The sequence below is a fragment of the Tyto alba genome, unplaced genomic scaffold, assembly GCF_018691265.1.
Source record: "Tyto alba isolate M040663 unplaced genomic scaffold, T.alba_DEE_v4.0 Super-Scaffold_20, whole genome shotgun sequence".
Lineage (NCBI taxonomy): Eukaryota > Metazoa > Chordata > Aves > Strigiformes > Tytonidae > Tyto > Tyto alba.
In genome coordinates, this window is record NW_024881283.1 from 2,707,424 (window position 1) to 2,729,354 (window position 21,931).

Consider the following 21,931-nt stretch of genomic DNA (forward strand, 5'->3'; position numbering starts at 1 on the left):
CCTGGAGCTGTGCCTGCTGGCAGCCTGGTTTCTTGGTTCCCATCTCCTGCACGCACAGACCCCATCCCAGCTGCTGCGTGCTCAGCACTGCCCTGCAGACACCTCCTGGGGCAGGGCACTGCCCAGGACCTTCTCTGTCCTTCAAAATTCAGGTAGGAATGGCAGAGAAAATCTGCCAAGCCTGCTGCTGGTGGTGCTGGTGATCTGTAAGCCGTGGGGGATTGCTCTGATGCTCCCAGACTCATTCACCTCTCAGTGAAACAGATCTGCATTGTCAGTACCTTCTCCAAACCAGTGACAGTCATTCCAGCTTCTCACTGCTCACCCAGCCAACCCAGAGTAGCAAACTGAAAGCACAGGCTCCTTCCCTTGCAGCTGAAGCCTCCCTTTTTTTCTATCTTGCAGGATTCCCCTCCAGAGCTGTCCAGGCTGTCAGCAGGAGCTGTGGGCAGCCCTGACCCACGCCTCACCCCCTCAACAGCACAATGACCCTGCCCTACCAGGGGTGATTGTGATGAAGGACAGCCCGGGGTGCCCCTGGCTGCACACCCAGCTTCATGCTTCTGCAGCCGTGCCCAGGAAAAGGGAGATGACATGCACTGTCCCTCTGACTGTTCGGCAGATAATCACTGCTCCAGAGAGCATCAGTCCTGGGATGTGCCAGCTCTAGAACGACCCTCCCAGATACTCCACCAGTTCCCACCTGCAGCCAGAGACTTACCGCATTAGGAGATGTGATGATTTGTCCCCCAGCGAGCTCTCAGCATCCTCCCACTCCACAGTCTTACATCTCTCTCACTTCTCTCCTCTCCCTTTGTCACCCATGGGCAGTGCCCTCAGCCCTGCTGTGCTCCACAGAGATGCTGCTCCCAGGCAGAGCTGTCTCTCTCCAGTGCTTCCCGCTTGCCATCAGCTACTCCTGCCCCCGGAGCCCGGCCCAGCCCAAGGCACCACTTTCTCTACACTGCTGCTGTCCCTTGAGAGATCCCTGGTGCTCCAGGGCTGACAGCTCCTGAAAGGCAGCGGGGCCACCCCTGGGGAATGTTCTCTGAAGTCAGCTGAAGTCATCACCAACGTATCTGTCCCAACAGTGGAGAGGGACTGGTTCCAGTGTGGTTGCCTGCAAAAGCTGTCAGTGTCCCCATCTGAAAAATGTACTTTCCCTGTACCAAAACAAAAAAAAGGACACACAAGGCAGGACAACTAAAGGCTTCATTTCCCCTATGCAGGGCAGGAATACAGTAAGGCAATGTGGGCATCTCATCCAGAGCTGGAAGCCCTTGGGCTCAAGCAGGACTCAGCTCACCCCATTCACCCCACATCTGACAGGATGGGGCAGCTTCTGGCATCTTCTCACAGAAGTCACCCTTCCATGTCCCCCTCCATGCTGCTACTTAAAAACCTTGCCACGTAAACCAAATACAGGTGCCTGGTCATCCTTCCTATGATGTGCCCTCAAATACTCCAGTACATCTTTATTCTCATGGTATGACTGCTGCTTGACATATTCCATCTGTTTTAAACTTTGAAAAATCGTTCCTGTTGGCCTGGCTTGCACTTCTGTTTCTAATTTCTTTTTAATTCAGGCATGTGTGCGTGATACAGCCTTTGAGGGGGGGAACACAGAAACAGAGTTGGACGGGACTGAAGAGGACTTAGCATGTGATCAGGGTAGATGTATGTTATGGTCCTTATCATGTGTCATCAGTGCCACTAAATGTCTCATGGAGTCGATGTCATCAGGACTGGGTCATGGTCAGACAAACTGTGCTCCGTTTCACATATACCCCACATGGACGTGTTTATCTGACGTAATCCCCAACACTTCCACAAACATAAATACTTTCAGTTTCTTAGGACTGGAAACACCCTGTTTTCAGAGAAACAATTTAAAACCCAAAGTGAAAAATACTCAGTCACAGAGAGGTCCAAAATATCTGGGTGTGACATTCAACAAGTGGGTCAATCAGAGGAGCCTCCCAGGGTGACCCTGCCAACTGAGGGGGGGGGGTTTCTGCTTCTGGGGGTCTGAGAGTCCTTATGGGATGACAGAGAGAGCACTGGGGATTGTGCCAGGCTTGCTGTGGCATGCCTAGGAAAGAACCTAAGGCAGGGAAAGGGAAGGACCAAGGTGGTTTGGGGAGAAAGAAGCATCAGAAAACAGGGGGAAAAGGTGATGAAAGGAGCTGGTCACATGTCGCTGGTCAGCATAATTGTTTATGCACACCATGAAACTGAAAGCCTGTCCTGTCTTCTTATGAAATTCCATCCTCCACAACTTTCTGGGGTGAGGAGATGTCTGCTCTTGGTACGGATAGAGGTCCGAGGGCCCATCCCTGGAGTGGGAAGTACGAGTCAAAGGGGCTTGTGCACCTTCAGGGCCAGCAACTGGAGAGATCAGGCTGTGTGCATGTGTCATGTTGGTGGGTAAGTCAGTGGGTGGAACCAGTAGTGTACATCAAACCAGATTAACCATCAATTAAGAGAGTCCTGCGAGCCAAGTATTTAGAGACCCTACGTCTGGACTAGACCCTGGTGAGCCCAGAGGATCTGTGAGTTGGTTGCTCAAAGGAGAAAGTGGCCCAAAGCACCACCAGAAGTAAATGTGGGGTCTTAGAGTCAGGTACTGATAAGGCCACAGGTCTGGACCTAGAGGGGAGGTTGTCCTTGGTGTGAGAGAGCAGCAGGAATGCATGGAGCTCTGCCTGGGGACCAACAGTGAGTTAGCTGAGAGCTGATAGGCCAGGATCAGAGGGCAGAACAACATGGGCAGCACTGTGGGAGGATGGGTGGATTTCTGCTCCAGACCTCTTGATCAGGTAGTTGAGGCCTTCTTCAGACAATTGGAAGGAGCTTCATGCCTGCAGGCCCTGGACCTCATGGCAGACTGAAACTGTCCCAACTGCTTCTGCTGAAGAGGTGCAAGTCACCCAGGAGGGTTTTGGATCTCACTGGTGCCATCTTCCTGACAAGGGTGACTGAGGAGCCAGTGAGGTGAGGTGCCCTGCAGCAGGACTTGATACTTGCAAACAAGGAAGAGCTGCTCAGGGCTGTAATAATCAAGGGTGAGAAAGTAGAGTGTAGGATGCTGAGAGAAGGGAAGAAAGCAAGGGGCAGGACGTCAGGAGAGCAGGCTTTGACCTGCTGAAGGACCTGCTTGGAAGAATCCCATGAGATACAGCCCTGAAGAGGAAAGGGTGCAGAGAGCTGTTTGATGGTTAATGATCTCCTCTTTGCACTCCTGAACAGTCCACACAGACATGCTGGAAGTCAAGAAAAGGTGTCAGGAGGATGGCATGGATGAAAAAGGAGCTCCTGACAGAAACCAAGTATGAAGAAGAAGGACAGAGGAGGTGGAAGCTGACTGCGTTCCAGGCTCAGCGGTTCAGTGATGCTGTGCTGGAGAGAGACATTTGCGTGTGCATGTGCTTGTCTGTGCGTGGAGGAACTGGAGGGATGAGGGAATCCTGGATCCAGGTCCCAGACAGCTGGAGGACCTAAAACCAGCTTCTGGAGAGATCCTTATTGTTTCAATCTCTATACAACTGTAACTCCTCAGGCTGTTATTATGTGAGAGACACCTCCACCATCAAGGTGAGCTATCTGCACAGAGGCACTAACAGCTGACCAAATGGAGCTTCAGCCCACGGAAACCTGAGAAACTCTGGGATTCTGGCCAACAGAAACCTCTTGAAGTTTACAAGGAGAAGTGTCCAGTCCTGCATTAGGAGGAAGAATAATCTCCTCATTTATCAGGGCAGGCTTGGACCTGAGTAGCTGAGTAGGGACTCTGAGGAGATGGGCCTGGGCACTATGAGGACACCATACAAGATAGCCGTGCATGCTGGCCACAAACAAGGCCACCTGCATACAGGTCTGCACTAGGATGAGCATGGCCACCCAGACTATCCTGAGACTGGATGAAGTGTGGTTTCAGAGATGGTGGAGGTTTTTCCCTAAATTGAGAAACAACATGAGAAAGGAAGAATGGCACAAAGTGAAGCTTTGGAAGTTGAGACTGGACATGAGGATTTTGTGTTACGCTGAGTTACATGAAACGTCTCTCCAAGTGCAGTACAATAGGCCACCCAGAAAGAGTCTGGATTAGCCAAAGCTTTGCATTCCAACCAACAGCCCATGAGGATGGAGAGATATCAGTAAGGGCAGGAAGACGGTCAAGTGAGAGCAAGGCTGGTAAGCACGGTGGATGTCTGGAGCCTTCAAGAAAACAAGTGCAGGCATCGGCCACCATAGGAGAGCCTGTGGTGGAGATGGTCAAGGGAGCTGACAAGGTTGAAAGCCCCCAGCAGAGCTGAGCTCTTTCTCCTGTTGGCTCTGGCTGTTGGCTGTGTCACCAAGGCCTACCAGGAGACACCTAATCCTTACAGCACTGGGGCCACATGGCCCCCTTGTCTCCACCCAAGAGCCTGGCAGGTGTCCAACCACAATCCTGTCCTTGGCATTGCACATCCCCACAAAACACTGCCCTGAGAAGAGCTCTGAGCCTTCAATCACTTCCTCAACATGGGTAAAAGATATCCCTCCCTGTCACTGTCTGGAAGCCCTGTCTGTTACTAAGAGAAGAAAATATGGTTTTTATACTTAAGTCTTTTCCTGATAAAAGAAATGACACTGCTGGAAATAAGTTTCTCTCCCCATCTAAGGGGAACATCAGTGATTACTTCAGTCTGCTTCAAAGTAGATTCCCCTGGAGCTGCAGGGACACCCTGAGGGAGCCCAGAGGGGACAGAGAAAGTGTCACCTTGGGCTGGTCCCCTGCTGCTGAGCTGGGCCGGGCTCCTGGGCCGGAGGGAGCTCCTGGCCAGTGAGCAGTGCTTGTGAGAGACAGTTCTGCCCAGGAGCAGCTCCTCTGCAAAGCACAGCAGGGCTGGGGGCACTGCCTGCAGGCACCCAGGGCAGAGCAGCAAGGCAGGGAGAGGTTCCAGGCAGCGTGGAGTGGGAGGATGCTGAGAGCTAAGATGATAAGTCTTATTCCAAAGTTGTTCTCAAGAACATGCCCAAGGAATAGACTCTAAAGAGGACTGTTTCTTTGCTCAGGTGCTACCTGTTGGTGGACAGCACCCACACAGATGATGAACAATCTCCAGTTAACTTGCCTGGGGCTTTACAGCATGTGATAGGGCTGATGGCAGATGAGGGGTTTTTTTCTGGAAGGAATCAGGAGCTGCCAGCAGAGTGCAGGGGACCTGCAGGATCAGCATGTGCCAGGAGGTCAGTAGTGACTGAGCATAAACGTGTTCAAGGTGGGGGGGGCCCATGTCTAAAGTGTTAAATCTGGGTGTGAAGTGCTGAGTGAGGGCTCTGCACCCCCAAGGGACACAGCAGGCACAGGTAAAGGAGCCTGGTGAGTGATTTGTTCCACCATCAGTGGACTCTTGTAGCCTGAATCCAGTGCAGCACCCAAACACATCTTGTGGCGTGGGCAATAAGGCAGGGTACCTCTGAGCACCCTCCATGGCCACATAAGAGCTTCTGTGGGAGGCAGTCGGTGGCAGTGATGTCCCTGAGCTGGGTCTGCCTCCCAGCCTGACCAACACAGCACTGTAAAATCATCCTGTGACCCCAGGCAAGCCCACTCTTTCCTCAGAGCAACACCAGTAGCACAGGAGCTGTGGAGAGCATGGAAAGCGGGTGCAGAACTGGCTGTCCAGGCCAGCACAGATGTGCCCACCTTGAGGAAAGGTCCTGTGGAGAGGCAGAATGTCCTGGGAGAAGAGCAGGACACCGTGTGCATGGAGGGCAGACGTGGAAAGAGAAATTATTTGCTGTGGGTGCCAGCTGAGGGCAGGGTGCCCTGTGGCTGGGGCAGCGGAAGCTGCCTGAGGAGTCCCAGGGCCAGGACTCTGTGCTGTCCTGGGGAGCGGGGCTGGCCCAGGAGCTGCAGCCTCCTGGGAGGAGATCTCCAGGCTATGACAGCAGGAGAGACACTGACAGTGACCTCCTTCTCCTCCTTTCTGCGGGGCCAGACCAGACTGGGCTGCTCTGTTCAGCTGGGGAGAAGGCTGGGGAGTGGCGAGAGCTGGAAAGGCTGGGATTTCTGGGCTTGGAAGTGCTGGACAAAGTAAAACACTGCTGTACCCCTAACGTGTGTGAATGTGCAAGGTCAGGGCACACAGCTGTGTCCTTGCACAGCCAGGCCTCTCCTGGGAGAGACATGAAGGACCATCACAGCAGGACCTGCTCTCTGCCCATGTGCACTGGACACCCCGGGAAAGCTGCCCCAGGGCAATCGTCACATACCAGTCAGTAACAACCACCATTTCCAGCATGGGCCTCTCACCCCAGCTCAGAGAGGTTGTTTATCCCTCCATGGAGGGACACTGAGTGACCAGGTCAGAAGTCCATGTTTGCATTGTACAGATGAGTCATGAGTATGCAAATTGTGTGCATGTGGGGAGATGAACCTAAATGAGCACAGATGCCCTCAGCTATTCCTGGGGATCCCATGAACGTCTGTGGGACAGACAGTGTCTCACAATCACTTCACCTTGAGCGTACTGTCCCCTGGGAGCCTACCAGAATGCAGCACTGGGATGTGCTTCCTTGAGCTGAGGTCCCCGTGTCCATTCCTCATGCCTCGGGGCACCTCAGAGGAGTGCAGAGCAGGGTGGTACACTGCGAGGCTGAGGTGCCCGCCAGCCTGTGGCAGCGGCAACTAGAAGCCAGAGAGACACTACAGTTGTGATAGTGCACTACCTCTGCATGTGCAAGGGAAGGACTCGTGCCTCTGAACACCCCTGTGGGCATGAAGAGCACACGAGGCCAGATCAGATGTGGACATCATCTCCTCAGATGTGGTCCAGGGGGTCCCTGTTGTGGTGACAGCAACCTTGCCTGAGCCCACCATCCCCCCAATCCCCATCCCCATTCCCCCCAGTTCCTGTGGCCCTGTGCACCACACTGTCCCCATGTCCCCCCCAAATTCACCAATTCCCACAGGTGATCACCTCCAGCACCAGCCCAGCACCCACTGCCACCTCCCCTGTCACCACCACTCTCCCCAGTGTCCAGCCCATGGTCAAACTGGTGACAGTGGAGCCCATGGTCCTCAGTACCACAGGCAGCATCCAGAAGTACATCATGGTGTCCACACCCCCCACCAGTGACACCAATGTTTGCACCAGGACCCCTAAAGGTACCACCATTCTGGGACCCCAACTGTGCCCCTCCACCACTGCCTCTCCTGCTGTCCCCTCCACTGTCCCCCCCAAATCAGAGGCCTGAGAGGACTGTTCTAAACCGTCCCCACCACCACACTCAGGAAAGCTAATGGGACCCCTAGATGGTGGCAGACTCCCCCCAGTGACCCCACTGGGACCCCACTGCTCTGGGGATGGGTGGTGGCCTGGGTATCTCCTCACTGTTCCCATGTCCCCCACACAGTGTCCCCCAGTGTCCTGGAACCACTCTATGGGGACGAGGGGTGGCCTGGGGATCACCCAGTGTTTCCCTGTATTGTTGTCCTGGGTTTCAGTGAGTGGTGGGGTTGTTTTTCGTAGCAAGGGAGGGGGCTATAGGGCTGGCCCCTGGGAGAAGTTTCTTGAAGCTTCCCCAGCTCCAAGTCTGCCCCACCTCCGCACCAAGGCCAAGGCGGTCAACTGCGCCTCTGCGCTAATATGTTTAAGAAGGGACGTGGTGAGAAGGAGTGGGACTTGTAACGAGGAATTGCAGCAAGTGTGTGAACACAAAGGTCAATGGAGGAACGGAGGAAGAAAGGAGGGGGGAGGTGTGCTGGAGCAGAGACCCCCCTGTATCCTCTGGTGAGATGACAGGTGGCCCCCCGCCCCGTCACCCATGAAGATCAATAGTGGAGCAGACACTGATTTATGGTCTGTGTTTTGCATAGATGACCAAGGTGACAGTGCCCGAAAAAAGCTGGGATCATGTGGGAAAAGGTAGACCCCGCTGTTGTAGTTCAGCGCTGGGAGGATTCCAGCATGTGGGGTTGTCCCACACCAGAGCATCTCAGGAAGGGCTGCAGCCCATGGGAGGGACTCCAGTTGGAGAAAGTTGGTGCCCCACACTGGAGAAGCGTAGGGAAACACTGTGGCCAGTAGGAGGGAGTCACGTCAGAAAAAGTTTGTGGAGGACTGTCTCCTGTGAGAGGGGGACCACGCTGGAGCAGGGGAACAAGTTCCAGAAGCTCCCCCTACCAAAGATGGAAGGAAGTGGCAGCACTGCCTGCACCCCCCATTCCCTGCCCCTGCACCGCTGGGGGAGGAGGTAGAGATATCGGGAGCAGAGCTGATCCCGGGAAGAAGAGAGGGGTGGGGGGAAGGTGTTCTCAAGATGGGGCAATGCTTCTCACTGGCTTACTCTGCTAAGTGTTGTTGTTAGTTTCTGTAATAAATCTATGTTCTCTTTTTCTTCCCCTAACAAGTTTGCCTTTTGCCTGTGACCATTATGGGTGATTTGCCCCTCCTGGTCCTATCTCGAAGCCCAAGCCTGATTTATTTGTCCCTTCTCATTGATGGGAAGGAAGGGAGGAGTGAGCGGCTGTGTGGTGCTCAGATACCCTCTGAGCTCAAACCACAACAGCTGAGCGTCCGGCTCAGACCTCAGAGCTGGCCCTACCTGGAACCAAAGGCAGGACGAGAGACTTCCTGAGCACAGGGCAGTCGCACCCTGCATTGTCCCAAGAGCTTATGCTGTAGAGACCCTCAGCTCCTGGTGGAGCTGAACCCTGAAAGCCTCCAGAGATGGAGATCACAGAGAGTCTCTGGGTGTCCTGCTGCACTGCAGCACCAGCCTGCTAGTCAGATTTTCCTGTTGCCCAGGGTGAAGCTCTCAAGAGGCACTTTGTGGCTGTTGCCTCTGCCATACCGTCTTCCGCCAGAGACCAGTTTGGCTCCACCATGATCTATTCAGGTAGGCGTCACCTGCCTATAGAGTGCCCTGTGCCTCTCCTTCAGCAGGCTGAAGAGGCCTCGTTCCTTCAGCCTTTCCATATATGTCATGTGCTTCAGAGCCAAAACCTTATCACGACAGACTTCCTCTGGACTTTCTCCAGTTTCTCCATCCACTCACTGAAAGGGGAAACCCACTGGTGCATATAGCATCCATCATAACTCCTCCCTTGCCCAACTCCTCAAGGCTGCTCCTCAGCCAGTCCTGTTAAAGCCTGTCCTGGAGCAAGGGGTTATTCTGCTCCTGGTGTGGACCTTGCCCCCTTCTCCTTGCAAAACCCTCCTCCTTGTACATCTTCAGGAGATTTCTGTTGGCCAAATAGGAAACTGTGCCAAGGTACCTAAGGACTGAAACTTCAACATTTCAGCATTTCAGGCTCATGGGCCAATGCCTCAAACAAGATAACAATATGAGGAGTTGAAAGACACTACAGGTAATGAAAGAGAATTTTGTGTTTAAAGGGGTTGCCGCCCAAGGAGCAAAATGCTACAGCAGCCATGTCAGCAATACTAAAAGAGGGTACAAAAAAAGAAATGCATGGCCAATGGAGAAAGCATTAACAGGCTAGGCTATTCTTTTTGGAGGGTATTAGGATAGTGAAAGAGAAATTAAGGAGGAGGAGGAGGAGGAAAGAGGGAATGGTAACATTGAGGGGGTGGTTAATGATGGGGGAGAGAAGAATCATCAGAGTTTGAAAGTGAAGGCACACGAGTGAGACCCCGGTGTGATGTGCTCTGTATTCACGCCCTGCCCTGCACCTGCGTGACAGGGAATGGCCAGCCCTTGCCTCACTGCAGTGGGATGCAGGGGCTGGCCCAGGGGCACTGAATCTGTCTGCGGTGCCCAGCACGGTGCCTGTAGCACGACCAGGCTGAATGGGGGGAGGTCCCTGCAGAGGGCCTGTGGTGTTCATGTCAGCGACACTCAGTTGTGCTGGAAAGTCCCAGTATCTCATGTAGCACTACTGGCCTGTATTTGCATATCCTGTATTTGGATATTAAACTGAGATTCATCTGCACTAAATTAGGTTAAGCACTGAAGGGATGTACATGAGAAAACTGCCATTATATTCAAAGGACAGGTGGGAAACTCAGCTAATGACAAAAGGAAGGAAAGGCTTAGATCTTCCTAGGGTACATGATTCCATTTGGTCAGATAAATATCTCTTTAGGCTGCCATGCACATACGGAGTAGGGAAACGTTCAGTCATCCTAAATGTGGGCATCTGCTGTTGGGCAAAGGAACTCACAACCAGGCTCCAGGATGCTGCCCCCAGATGCTGCCCCGTCTGTCAGAGTTGCTCCACCAGAGCTTGAAGCTACTTGTACTTATCTGGAACCACCTCTGGCACCCCAAATGTCACCAGGTATTTGTCTAAGGAGCTCACTGCTGGCCTCCATCTCCATTAATTTGCAGGGCAGATGAGACAAGCTTCTCACATGCAGGTGCCTATTTTGTGCACACCTGAACTGAGGAGAGAGGAAACCCAGGTCTGTGGGTTTGTGACAACCATGAGAAGGAGCTGAATCCCCTTCTAGGCCCAGGACCACAAGTCTAGAGTGAGATGCCTCAACAGACTCAGCTGAATCAGTTCCTCATCAGGGGTAAAAGAAATCCCTCCTTGTCACTGTCTGCAAGTCCTGTCTGATATTAAGACAAGAAAAGATGAATCTTATACCTAAGTGTTTTCCTGATAAGAGAAATGACACTGCTGAAAATAAGCATTTCTCCCCAGCTGAGGGAGGGAACATCAGCGATTCCTTCAGCCTGGTTCACAGCAGTTCCCCTGGAGCCCCAGGGACACCCGGAGGGAGCCCAGAGGGGACAGAGAAAGTGCCGCCTTGGGCTGGTCCCCTGCTGCTGAGCTGGGCCAGGCTCCTGGGCCGGAGGGAGCTCCTGGCCAGTGAGCAGTGCTTGTGAGAGACAGCTCTGCCCAGGAGCAGCTCCTCTGCAAAGCGCAGCAGGGCTGGGGGCACTGCCTGCAGGCACCCAGGGCAGAGCAGCGAGGCAGGGAGAGGTTCCAGGCAACGTGGAGTGGGAGGATGCTGAGAGCTCACTGCAGGAGAAATCTTCACAGCCCTTGACTCGGTAAGTCTGTGGGTGCAGGGTAATGTACCTGAGAGTCCTGGAGGGTCTCTTAGAGCTGGCCCATCCCAGAGCAGATAGGATCTGGCAGGATGGCTCTCAAGGTTTCTTTTGTGTGGAGAAGGACATGGTACAGAGCAGGGCTTCCCTGCTGCACCCTCAGAGGGACAGGGCATCCCATCTCCCTTTTCCTGGGGCTGGCTGCAGGGGTGTGCAGCCGGGTGTGCAGGCAGGGGTGCCCAGGGCTGTCCTTCCCAGCAGGGTCCCTGCACCCCAGGGGGCTGTGTGCTGGGGCAGGGACTCTGCCGCCTGCCAGGGTCAGCACTCAGCCTGCCCGGGGAGCTCCCCACGGCACTGTGGGGAGAAGCTGTGGGGGGAAGGAGAGACCCCCGCCAGGGCAGGCTCCTTCTGCTGTTGAGAGAGATTGCTGAGTGTGTCAGGACTGCTCACAGCTCCAGACCACCTTCAGGATATTACCTGGGGGATGTTTCAATGGGAAGGACAAGGCAGGGGCTACCTGAAGCAAAGTCACTTTCTAGAGTCTGTGCTTTCGGTTTCCTGCTGTGATGGGGAGGCACAGAGATGTTAATGGAAATGTCATGTTTGTACAAGACACCGAGACTCCTTGAGCATTGCAGTGACAGGTTAATAGGTCAGCAAGGAATTCATAAAGCCCTTCCCCACCTTCAGCCCAATGATCAGCATCAACATCATCCTCAGGGTTGATCTCAGTTGTTCTTTAGGGCCTCCAAACACTGAGCTATCCTTAGACTATGCATGCTGTCAGGAGGTGTCTGCAGGGCAGAGCTGAGCACGCAGTGGGTCGGATGGGGGCTGTGGGCACTGACAGGGAGGAGACATGGGGACAGAGAAAGAGCCCCTGGCAGGGACAACTCCAGGCAACAGAGAGGACCGGGAGAGAGAGGGAGAGGGAGCTGCTCCCAGAGACAGGGAGGGAGGGGGCATTCAGGCAACTCCCTGCCATCCCCTGCAGTGCAGACCCCTCCCCTGCTCTCTACTCTCACTCAGCAGAGCTTCTGCCCCAAGGCCATGTGTTCCCAGGCTTCATCACCCAGATGGCATCCTGACAATTTAGGAGTTTGAACATCCCAGTACCTGTCTCTCTCCCCCGTCCTGCCTCCCTCAGCAACAGCACTGGGGCATGTCTCTGCATTTCCCCTCCTGTCTGTGCTGCCCATGTTCTTGCCCTCAGTCCCTCTGGGGAGAAGTGTTTCAGCTGCAGCTCAGACAATGAAACAGTGGGTCTTGCCCTGTATATGTGTCCAGGGGAGAAAAGTGCCCCAGCCCATCCTAACCCGGAGGGCTCAGGGCAACACAGTGCTTGGGGACGGGGAATGAGCTGGCTCTGTCTGCTCACTGCAGCTGTGGCACAGCCAACAGTCTCTCTGAGGTTGTCCTCCTGGAAGATGCTGAAGAGCACTTCTGCATTACGAGTGAATTATAGCTGACATGAACTGTTGATTTCATACCCTTTCTGTCATACCCTCTGCTGTAGAGAAGGGCTGACTCCTCCAGAGCTGATGGGCCAAGCCTACTCGTCCTGGAAACTCACTCAGCCTGCACAGCCCAGACATCTAGCCTGAGAGACAAGCAAGGAGGGAGGTAATGTGTGTTTGGGTAGGAACAAGGGACAGAGCACTGACTAATGCATAGAGATTTGCTCAAAGAATTCTGCCCTAACTTCTCAGTATGCTTTTCCTCCCGGGACAGGTCCCCATGCTCTGAGGCAGCGCATGTCCAACAGCAGCTCCATCACTGATTTCCTCCTCCTGGCATTTGCAGACACACGGGAGTTGCAGCTCCTGCACTTCTGGCTCTTCCTGGGCATCTACCTGGCTGCCCTCCTGGGAAACGGCCTCATCATCACCGCCATCGCCTGCGACCACCACCTCCACACCCCCATGTACTTCTTCCTCCTCAACCTCTCCCTCCTCGACCTGGGCTCCATCTCCACCACTGTCCCCAAAGCCATGGCCAATTCCCTCTGGGACACCAGGGACATCTCCTACTTGGGATGTGCCGCACAAGTACTTCTGTTTCTCTTCTTGATCTCAGCAGAGCTTTATCTCCTCACCATCATGGCCTATGACCGCTACGTTGCCATCTGCCAACCCCTGCACTACGGGACCCTCCTGGGCAGCAGAGCTTGTGTCCACATGGCAGGAGCTGCCTGGGGAAGTGGTTTCCTCTATGCCATACTGCACACTGCCAATACATTCTCACTGCCATTCTGCCATGGCAATGCCATAAACCAGTTCTTCTGTGAAATCCCCCAGATTCTCAAGCTCTCTTGCTCAGGCGCCTACCTCAGGGAGGCTGGGCTTATTGTGGCTAGTATCTGTGTATTTTTAGGGTGTTTTGTTTTCATTGCAGTGTCCTATGTGCAGATTTTCAGGTCTGTGCTGAGGATCCCCTCTGAGCAGGGACGGCACAAAGCCTTTTCCACGTGCCTCCCTCAACTGGCTGTGGTCTCCCTGTTCCTCAGCACTGGCATGTTTGCTTACCTGAAGCCCCCATCCATTTCTTCCCAATCACTGGATCTGGTGGTGGCTGTTCTGTATGTGGTAGTGCCCCCAGTGTTGAACCCCCTCATCTACAGCATGAGGAACAAAGAGATCAAGGTTGCCATTAGGAACGTGATTTCACAGCTGTTTCTCAATACTGATAAACTTCCCTTCTCTCTGCACACGTGACTCACAGGGTATCCCATTTCAGGCCTGTGGGGTTTTTTAATGTTATCATTTTCACCATTTGATTTATCATCAGTGTTTATGTTCTCATTCCCAACATCATAATGTTATTATTATAATTTTTGGTAATCTGCAGTTATTTTGATCCTACAGAAAAGTTTAGATTCAATTCACTTGTACTGAGATATGACTCTGCTCTGACTCCTGGAGCCTGTAGAAAGTATGTCTAACACTGGGTAAGAGCCAACGCCCCCATAGGATGTCTATAATAAAATGGGATCTCCCCAGTGCACTGCTGTAAAGTTGGGCTCTTCTTCCAAAGCTGTTGCCAGGAATAGGCACAAGCAACTGCTCCCCCAGAGAGCCTGTTCCCCATGGATTCAGGATCCAAGAGCTCAATGTCATGGTATGGCCTGTCAGAGACTAGGGGTGGGATTTAAGAATAACCATTTGGTGTCTAGTGACACTGGAGATGGTGAATGGCCACTGAATTCCATTCCCATGGTTGTCCCACAAGTGACATGCAGATGATGTCCTTAAGGAGGGGAGCCTGGAGCTGCCTGAAGAGCATGGGGTATCTCCATGGACAGCAGGTGCCTGGGGCCAGCAGGGACTGGAGACCCATAAAATGAGAGATCACCCAAGGTGGGGAGTCACTCAAAGGGAAAGTGCTAAATCCAGGTATCTTCAGGAAAACAAGGACTCTGCAATCCCAGAGGAGGCCATGGGGACACAGCAGGCACAAGGAAAGGAGGCTGCAGAGCGATTCATCTCACCCTCAGGCACAGCCAAACACCTCTGCTCCCCTTGGAAATGCACCATAGACCCTCCCTTCAAGCACTGCCACCTCCACAGACACTTTGGAAGGGGGTTTTAAGCAGTGATCCCTACAGATCATGGGGCCATATGGAGAGCACAAGGAGGGGGCCAGGAGAGGCTGCCCAGAACAGAGTAAGGATGGGGGGAGATCAGAAGGGAGGTGACCTGGGCTGGGCAACAGCCTCCAATTGAAAAATGATGATGTTCAGCTAAATCAAGGCAATGTCCAGACTCTGGGTCTGTTGGTTGTTGCTGAGCCACAAGTCCTTGCTGTCCTGGTGCTCCAGCAGGCCGGGGAAGTGGCTGAGGAAGGAGTGGTGCCCCTAAGCTCGTCCTCCTGTGTGGAGCTGGCCACAACAGCCTGCCTGCATGGCCCTAGGGGGTCCCAGTGAAGTCATGCTTGGAGAGTAGGTTGTGATTAGCATTGCTCTGAGTCCGTGTGATGGATGATCTGGGTGGGCATCATGAGGGGGAGGAAATGGCATGAAATCACAAGGACAAGAAGCAGTAGGGGAAATTTCAGATGAGGTTAAGGAAATAAAAAAAAACCCAAACCCACAATGACAGTGGGCCAGCACTGGGCCAGGGGACTGTGAGTTGCAAAGCTCTAGTAAGTACATGAAGATGTGGAAATGAAGAATTGGTGGTTAGCAAAATTGTAAACTGACCCTCAGACTAGAAGTATGGTTGTGAGTAAATGAAGCAAGAGTGCGGAACACCCTGTTGAGAGTGTGATGAGTGAGTGGTCAGTAAACAGATTAGATCTGAAGGTCAGTAGGATGGGAAAAACAGAAATGAAAGATATAAACACTTGGTAATAAATTGGGAGTTTGCATGCAGGATGGCAGCGTTTGCTCTTGGTAATGCTCCCCCTTCACAAACTGAAGTGCGTTTGTCATGATTTGGCGTGTTGCCCCAATCCCGGCTGGACCAAGACCAACACCCCACCATTTGGATTCCGTTCTTTACGTAACTGCTCCCATCCATAAACCAAGTACCTTATGTCTAGAAGGAGTTCCTTGATTCTCTAGAGAGAACTACCATGTTTTAATACTTCATACGCTGACACATATTGCAGTGGGGGGTGTATGAGCAAAAGGACCCATCTGTGTCTGAGGAGCTTATAGAAAACTCACATGCACTTCTACCCCTGCACCACTGCGCTGCTTCTGATCTTTGGGCAAGGAGAGAAATGGTGGAAATTCAGAAGGATGCTACTTGTCATCTGCAGATGCTGTCCCTTTAATGGAGCAAACATTTGTTTAACTTCATGGTATGAGTCTTAGGGCTTGACAGTGGAATTCATTCCCGAAGCAGCAGGCAGTTACAGGATCTTAAGGGCTAAAGGTTTCCTAGAGGCAATCAGTTCACAGCTGGGAAAGCACTGCTGTATCGAACGGCTAACACTAACAGTTAGCAGCGTAGCTGATAAGGGATGAAGGGTAGCTGAGAATATCCTTATTGTCTGACTTGCAGTCTGACACGTCTGCTAACAATCTAAGCTTATGATGAAATGTTTGACTGCCAACTACCATCTGAGCATGGTCTCTTTTCCTTTGAGAAGAAGCACAAAGGATGTGCCTGTGGAATACAAGTTCAGCTACTTTATTGCCACGTGATTTAATGACCAGTCACATCATGTGCTGATAACCATTCCGCTTATAAAGCATAACAATGCAGGATCATCTCAGGAGGGTATAATGAATGTGGGATTCAGTTTTAGAAAACTGCTGCATCTGTTTTGGAGGTTTTTAATTATAGATCCAGCATGTTGTGTCAGAGAACAGGGTAATGAATTCCTTATTAGAAATTTTCCCGTTCCCACAAAAATATTAATTTTTAGGGAAAAAGGAAAAAAAAGCTGTCTGATGTGAAATCCACTTCGGAATAGTGCAGTGGAGATGGTGCGCATTGCTGTCTTTGTCAGAATTCTTGATGGAAGTAAATCCCATATCAGTTCTACACGTAGCATAATCATTGTGCAGGAGATTGTTTTCCCCTCTCAACCGCTCACACTAATTGGCTGTACACGTACACCATTTCTTTTAATGGCCTATCCACTTATTTCTGATGTGGCATTTTGCTGTGGGGTTTTAAATCATTTCTTTCAGCTCCACTCTAATGTCCCTGGCGTTTTGCCTGGTTTTATCTGAAAGTTTTTTTCAAGACTGTTTCAATGGTTATTGTTCCGTGAGAATACAACACTAAACTTGGGGAAGTTCCAGCTGTGGTGCTTGGCTTAGCTTTTGGTCCCATATGCCCTTTCCAAACATTCTCGATGCAGTAATGGGAAGCTCATGATCAAGTGTCCAGAGAAGTCACTTTCCCCAACAGTACTGTCCGAGGGTCTCTGGTCGCATTCCCCAGTTTACCACAGTTGTTTGCATGGAAATTCCTGACACAGTCTTACTAGGAGTAACAGTTCATATGCAAGACAAGATCTGTAGTACTATAAAACCACTGTAAAATATCAGTTCTGAGATTGGGGTGGGAGGAGGCAAGAATTGGCAACTCAAAATATGACAGAGGTGCAGTATGCCACCATTGTCTTTGACTAATTACAAGAGCTATCTGGTGGAATAGTGTGGCAGGGGTTTTTACCTGTATTGCTCCATAGGACTGGTGACTGTATGACCTGCAGTGTTAACAAAGACAGAATTACTTCTGGTTTGTGCTTTTATTCCTGCTTCTCCTATGTTCTTTTGACTTCAAAGATGTAACTGGGCTCTTTGGAGGAGCTCTTTGCTACTGAAATTGTGCAAATAAACTGGTTATTTGTGTGTGTTAATAGGTTAATTGTCAGTTCTATCTCTGATTTTCAGCTTCTTTACTGCCTGAAAGGTGACAAAATGAGGCAAAAAAATCCAGAGGCATTTCATTTTCTTTCTAAACCTCTTTTCTCTAGGCTTCTGAAATGTGTTTATGTACAGGCCTCCATCCTAACGAAGGACGCTTTGAGGGTCCTGGGGAAGTCTGCTATTCCCTTGTTTCACAAGGGCTGTGATTTACTACAGTGACCTGAGTGCCTGAGTACTCTCATTTACAGCTAGATTTTTATTTTTGGTTTTTTTTTTTTTTTGGGGGGGTGGGTGGGGTTTGTTTGTGCATCCTCTGGGTGCTTTAGTTATGCTAACATCCTGCTGTATATGTGAGGGATGGGCTGGTGTCACAGAGCTCACAGTGATGGGCAGTGGAGTTACTGGGTGGAATTAAAGGAGTAGGTAATTTTGCTTTGCCTATTTGGTTTTCTTTCCCCTAGACACTGACGTCTTTTGCTTTTCAGTGAGTGAAGAAGGGGTACCAATAATTTTTTTTGTTGCTTTTGTTTTTTGTTTTTAATTACCTGTTACATGTATTTATTTTAGATTTGCTTATCTGCAGTCATGGTAGAGGGCATGGAGCAGAAAGGCCCAGTCAGCATTAGAGGCTTTTGGACATACTCTGAAATGATGACTGTCACAACTCGCTGCTCAGCATTCTGAGGAAATAATAATTTTTCTTCCTAAAAGGGAAACATATTCAAGAGCCCAGAGCTGTAGACCTCAATCTACCATGACAAGGGGATATGCAACTTGGCTCCCCCTTGCTTGTTTCCATCCTTCCCCCTGTGGCATTTTTGACGTGCACCTGCTGTCCTTGTCTCTTTGCTGTAATTTTGTACATGTCCTTGTGGCATTTCATGGTGGACGTAAATAGAACATGTTGAGAGTTTTGCTTTGTAGCTAGAGTTTTTTAACTTTTCTTTAACAGATGCTGTTTAGGGTGCCTGTTCAACTGTGAAATCAAGATTTATTTCTTGATCACCTGTGGGGGCAGTAGCTACTTGCTCGTGGAGAGCAGCTACTCCGCCAACCCCTACCTTGGCCCTAACATGAATATACCATTTCCAATTTATGATACTCCACTCCTGAGCGTGCCCAATTTGATGGGTTTTAGGAGAGCTTTTAACTCATTGCATGATAAGAATTTCAGGACGAAGGGACACTTCATGTCCTATTGGAAGCTCTTCTGTTTCTACCAATGCCCAATAACATGCTAACAGCTGTTTCTCAAAAGGTGTGTAATTGTTTCCTGCCTCTGGCAGCTTTCATCCCCAAAAACCTAAGGGAACCTTTTTCTTTCCCTGTTTTTGCCAACTGGCATGTAATCCATTTACTGACACATTTAACTCCACTTCTCCCTCCTGCACTGCCCACAGATCTGGGGCTTTTTGAATAGCTTCCTTTGCTGACTCAAAAGCAGCTTGCTGTTCATTCCTCCATTCACACTCATATTTTTTCCTTGTTACTTTATACAAAGGACTCAGAATCTGTCCTAAATGGGGAATAGGCTGCCACCAAAAGCCAAACAATCCAATAAATCTTTGTGCCTCATTTTTATTTTGTGGTTCTGCAAAATCCAAAATTTTCTGTTGAGCTTTGGGTAATATTTCCCCATGCCCATAATGCCATTGAATTCCTAAAACTTTTACCATTTGGGACTGTTCTTGAATCCTGTTAGGATTAATTTCCCAATCTTCCTCATATAATCCACCACCTGTTCAAGTATTTGTTGCCCTTCCTTCTCATCATTTCCCTGAATTAGGATACCATCAATCCAATGCACTATTTGCATATGAGGAGGCAATTTTATCTTATCCAGATGCTCAGCCACTGTCCGATGGCAAACGGCTGGACTGTGCAGCCATCCCTGAGGCAATCTGGTAAAGGTACACTGTCGTCCCTGCCAGGTGAAGGCAAATTGGTCCCAATGCTCCTCTGCAATTGGGATAGTGAAAATGGCATTAGCTAAATCTATTGCAGCAGACCAAGTCCCTGAATGCTTTTGAACCTTTTCTATTAAAGTAATAGTATCTGGTACAGCTGCTGTAAGTGGTGGGGTGTGTTTATTTAATTCCTGAAAATCTACTGTCATTCTCCATGACCCATCACTTTTCTCGACAGGCCATACCGGATAGTTCCAAGCTGTGGCAACTGGTTTAAATACTCCTGCATCTAATCAATCTCTAATTGTCTGTGATATCTCCTCATGACCTCCTGGAATTCTATATTGTTTCTTAGTCACTAATTTAGTAGCAGCAGGAATCTGTACAGGAGGCATTTTCACTTTTCCTACTAAAATTATTCTAATACTGATATGATTTTTCACCCCAAACTGGTACTGACCCTCTGGGAGATTCAAAGTTAGTCCCTTCAAAATGTTTATTCCTATTATGTATTCAGGAATGGGGACAATCATGACTGAATACAGTTGTTTTGGGAGGTTTCCTAATTTCATTTCAATTTGAGTTTGTACAGATTCAATTTGTATCCCTCCTAAACCTGTAATAATTACAGTTTGTCCTTTAAATTTCTTTGGATTCCCATATATCAGGGAGGCCTCCAGTCCTGTGGCAATTAAGGCTTTTACTGTTTGTGAGGACCAGTTTTTCCAAAATACTTGGAGATCCATATGGGGCCGTCGGTCCTTCCGTGCCCATTGCACTGGAGCTTGGTCATAATTTCATTTCTGTTTACTACGCTGGACAATTTCCCTAGCCTCCTTCCATGGGTGGAAATCAGAATACAGCTCCCAATCCCCCCTTTCCCCCGGAACAACTGATCTGCCCGCGGAGGGCCCACCGTCTGCAGATGGGAAGTCCCGTTGAGGCTCAGGAAGAGGTGCTGTAGGCTGAGTTACCCCTGGCTTCTTAGTTTCAGAACTCTGCACTCTCCTGCTAGGCTTATTCAGCCCTCTTTGTTTGTATATTCGCCACAGCTCGTTAGTTGGAACACCATCAATCTTTTCATGAGATAGGCCATCCTTCAATAAAGCTGTAAACATTTCATTGGGAGAAACTCTGTTCTCACTTCCTTTAGGGCTGTCCCGAGTATCTCGGTTTCCTGCACTTCCTCGGGGGCCCCATTCTCCAAGATCACCTAGCTGCTGTATTTTTTCAATTATCTCATCAATGGGATTTCCTGTCTCATTAATTGAGTCATTGTTACATTTTTATATGCTGGCATGGCAGTTTTAATCAATCGATTTCTATGAGTGACAGACAAGGCAGCTTGCATCATTCTGTCAGGGTCTCCTATAAAGACTGACAATTTCATCCCTTCCTCCTCCACCCGCTGTATACAATCTCGCAAAGTACACCAGGGACGTTCCCCACCTGGCCAATCACTCTCCGTGGGGTATTTATTAGTACATCCCTGGGTGGACAAGGTTAACAAATTTGTATCCTGAGGATTATTTCAGAATGCATCTTGCACAAAGGAGTCAGAACTCAAAGCTAAAAACTTCCTAGAGTCCCCTGGATCTAGGGTTACCCCTGCTGCTCCCTGATCATGCAAAAGCACCATCCAAGAGAGCAGGGGTTCCCCCAGTCTCTGCTTAAATCTTTCAATTATATCATTTATTTCATGCTGAATAGAATCTTCAATCACATCCTTCCTTACTTGTTGCCCATTAGTATCCAATTCTATTTTCCGTCTCCACACTGGTTTTACATCCACAGGTTCATCTGAGGAACCAGCCTCATCAGAACCTGTAGAATCCCAAATATCTCCATCCCATCTATCAGGATCCCACTGTACCCCTGCTTCTGCAGTCACAGCATGCACGTTCATATGATTTACTCGTCCCCTTCTTTTCTTATACTGTGCAACCCTTACTGCAGCTCTTTCAGCTACAGTCTGATAAGGATCCAACTTATCGGCAAGCACCTTGTTTTGACACTGTACCATTACAATTTGATTCTGCCAATCACACATCTGTCGCTCCATGTGGGAGCGCTCTAACAACAGTTTTTCTTTCTGTTGGTGTTGTTTCTGATATGCTGTTAACAAAACCCATCCCCGTCTTCCCAAACACACAATTTCTTTTCCTTTTTCGATAGATAATTTTTGGATATATTTTAATACGTCCAGTGGTTCAACTTCTTTTAGCCGACTTTCCCACTGTTCACATGGTCCTCCGACCTTAGCCCACTCAAGTGCCAGTGAACTATAGGGAAGATCTTCCCATCCAGGAATTTCAGATGGAGCTGATTCATTACGTTTAGATTAAAAAAATGACATTTTGTTCTGATCCTGTCCATGACGCTAAATTTGTTTTGCCAATTGACAGGGTTAACACAAAGGACACAGACACCAAGCTAAAGAAATAGGCTATTTTACTTTAGTTTAAAGCAGCAGAAAGAATAAGCAAGGTAATGCACCTAGGCATTACTGTTTAAAGCAGCAGAAAGAATAAGCAAAGTAATGCACCTAGTCATTACTATATAAAGCTAGCTATAGTGATTAAGAAAGATCCATCACCAATTGCCCTCATACTTTACCATCACCCCGACCCGTGCATCAGCTGGGAGCCCTGTCACAGCGAAGGGTCGGAGAGCCTTTCCTGGC

The 21,931-nt window shown here is 50.1% G+C and overlaps 2 protein-coding genes across 2 annotated transcripts in view; one reads left to right on the forward strand and one right to left on the reverse strand.

The window, feature by feature from the left end:
- LOC122153509 (electroneutral sodium bicarbonate exchanger 1-like) overlaps window positions 1-21,931 on the reverse strand; it is a 319,637-nt gene that overhangs the window by 208,103 nt on the left and 89,603 nt on the right. The gene's annotated exons all lie outside the window — the stretch shown is intronic.
- On the forward strand, window positions 12,768-13,727 carry LOC116963188 (olfactory receptor 14A16-like). Its single transcript, XM_032999086.2, has one exon. It carries the CDS (start codon window positions 12,768-12,770, stop codon window positions 13,725-13,727), a length of 960 nt encoding a protein of 319 aa, XP_032854977.2.

What these genes read in the sequence shown, in the direction of transcription:
- LOC116963188 (XM_032999086.2), top strand. Translation starts at nt 12,768, where the DNA reads ATGTCCAACAGCAGCTCCATCACTGATTTCCTCCTCCTGGCATTTGCA.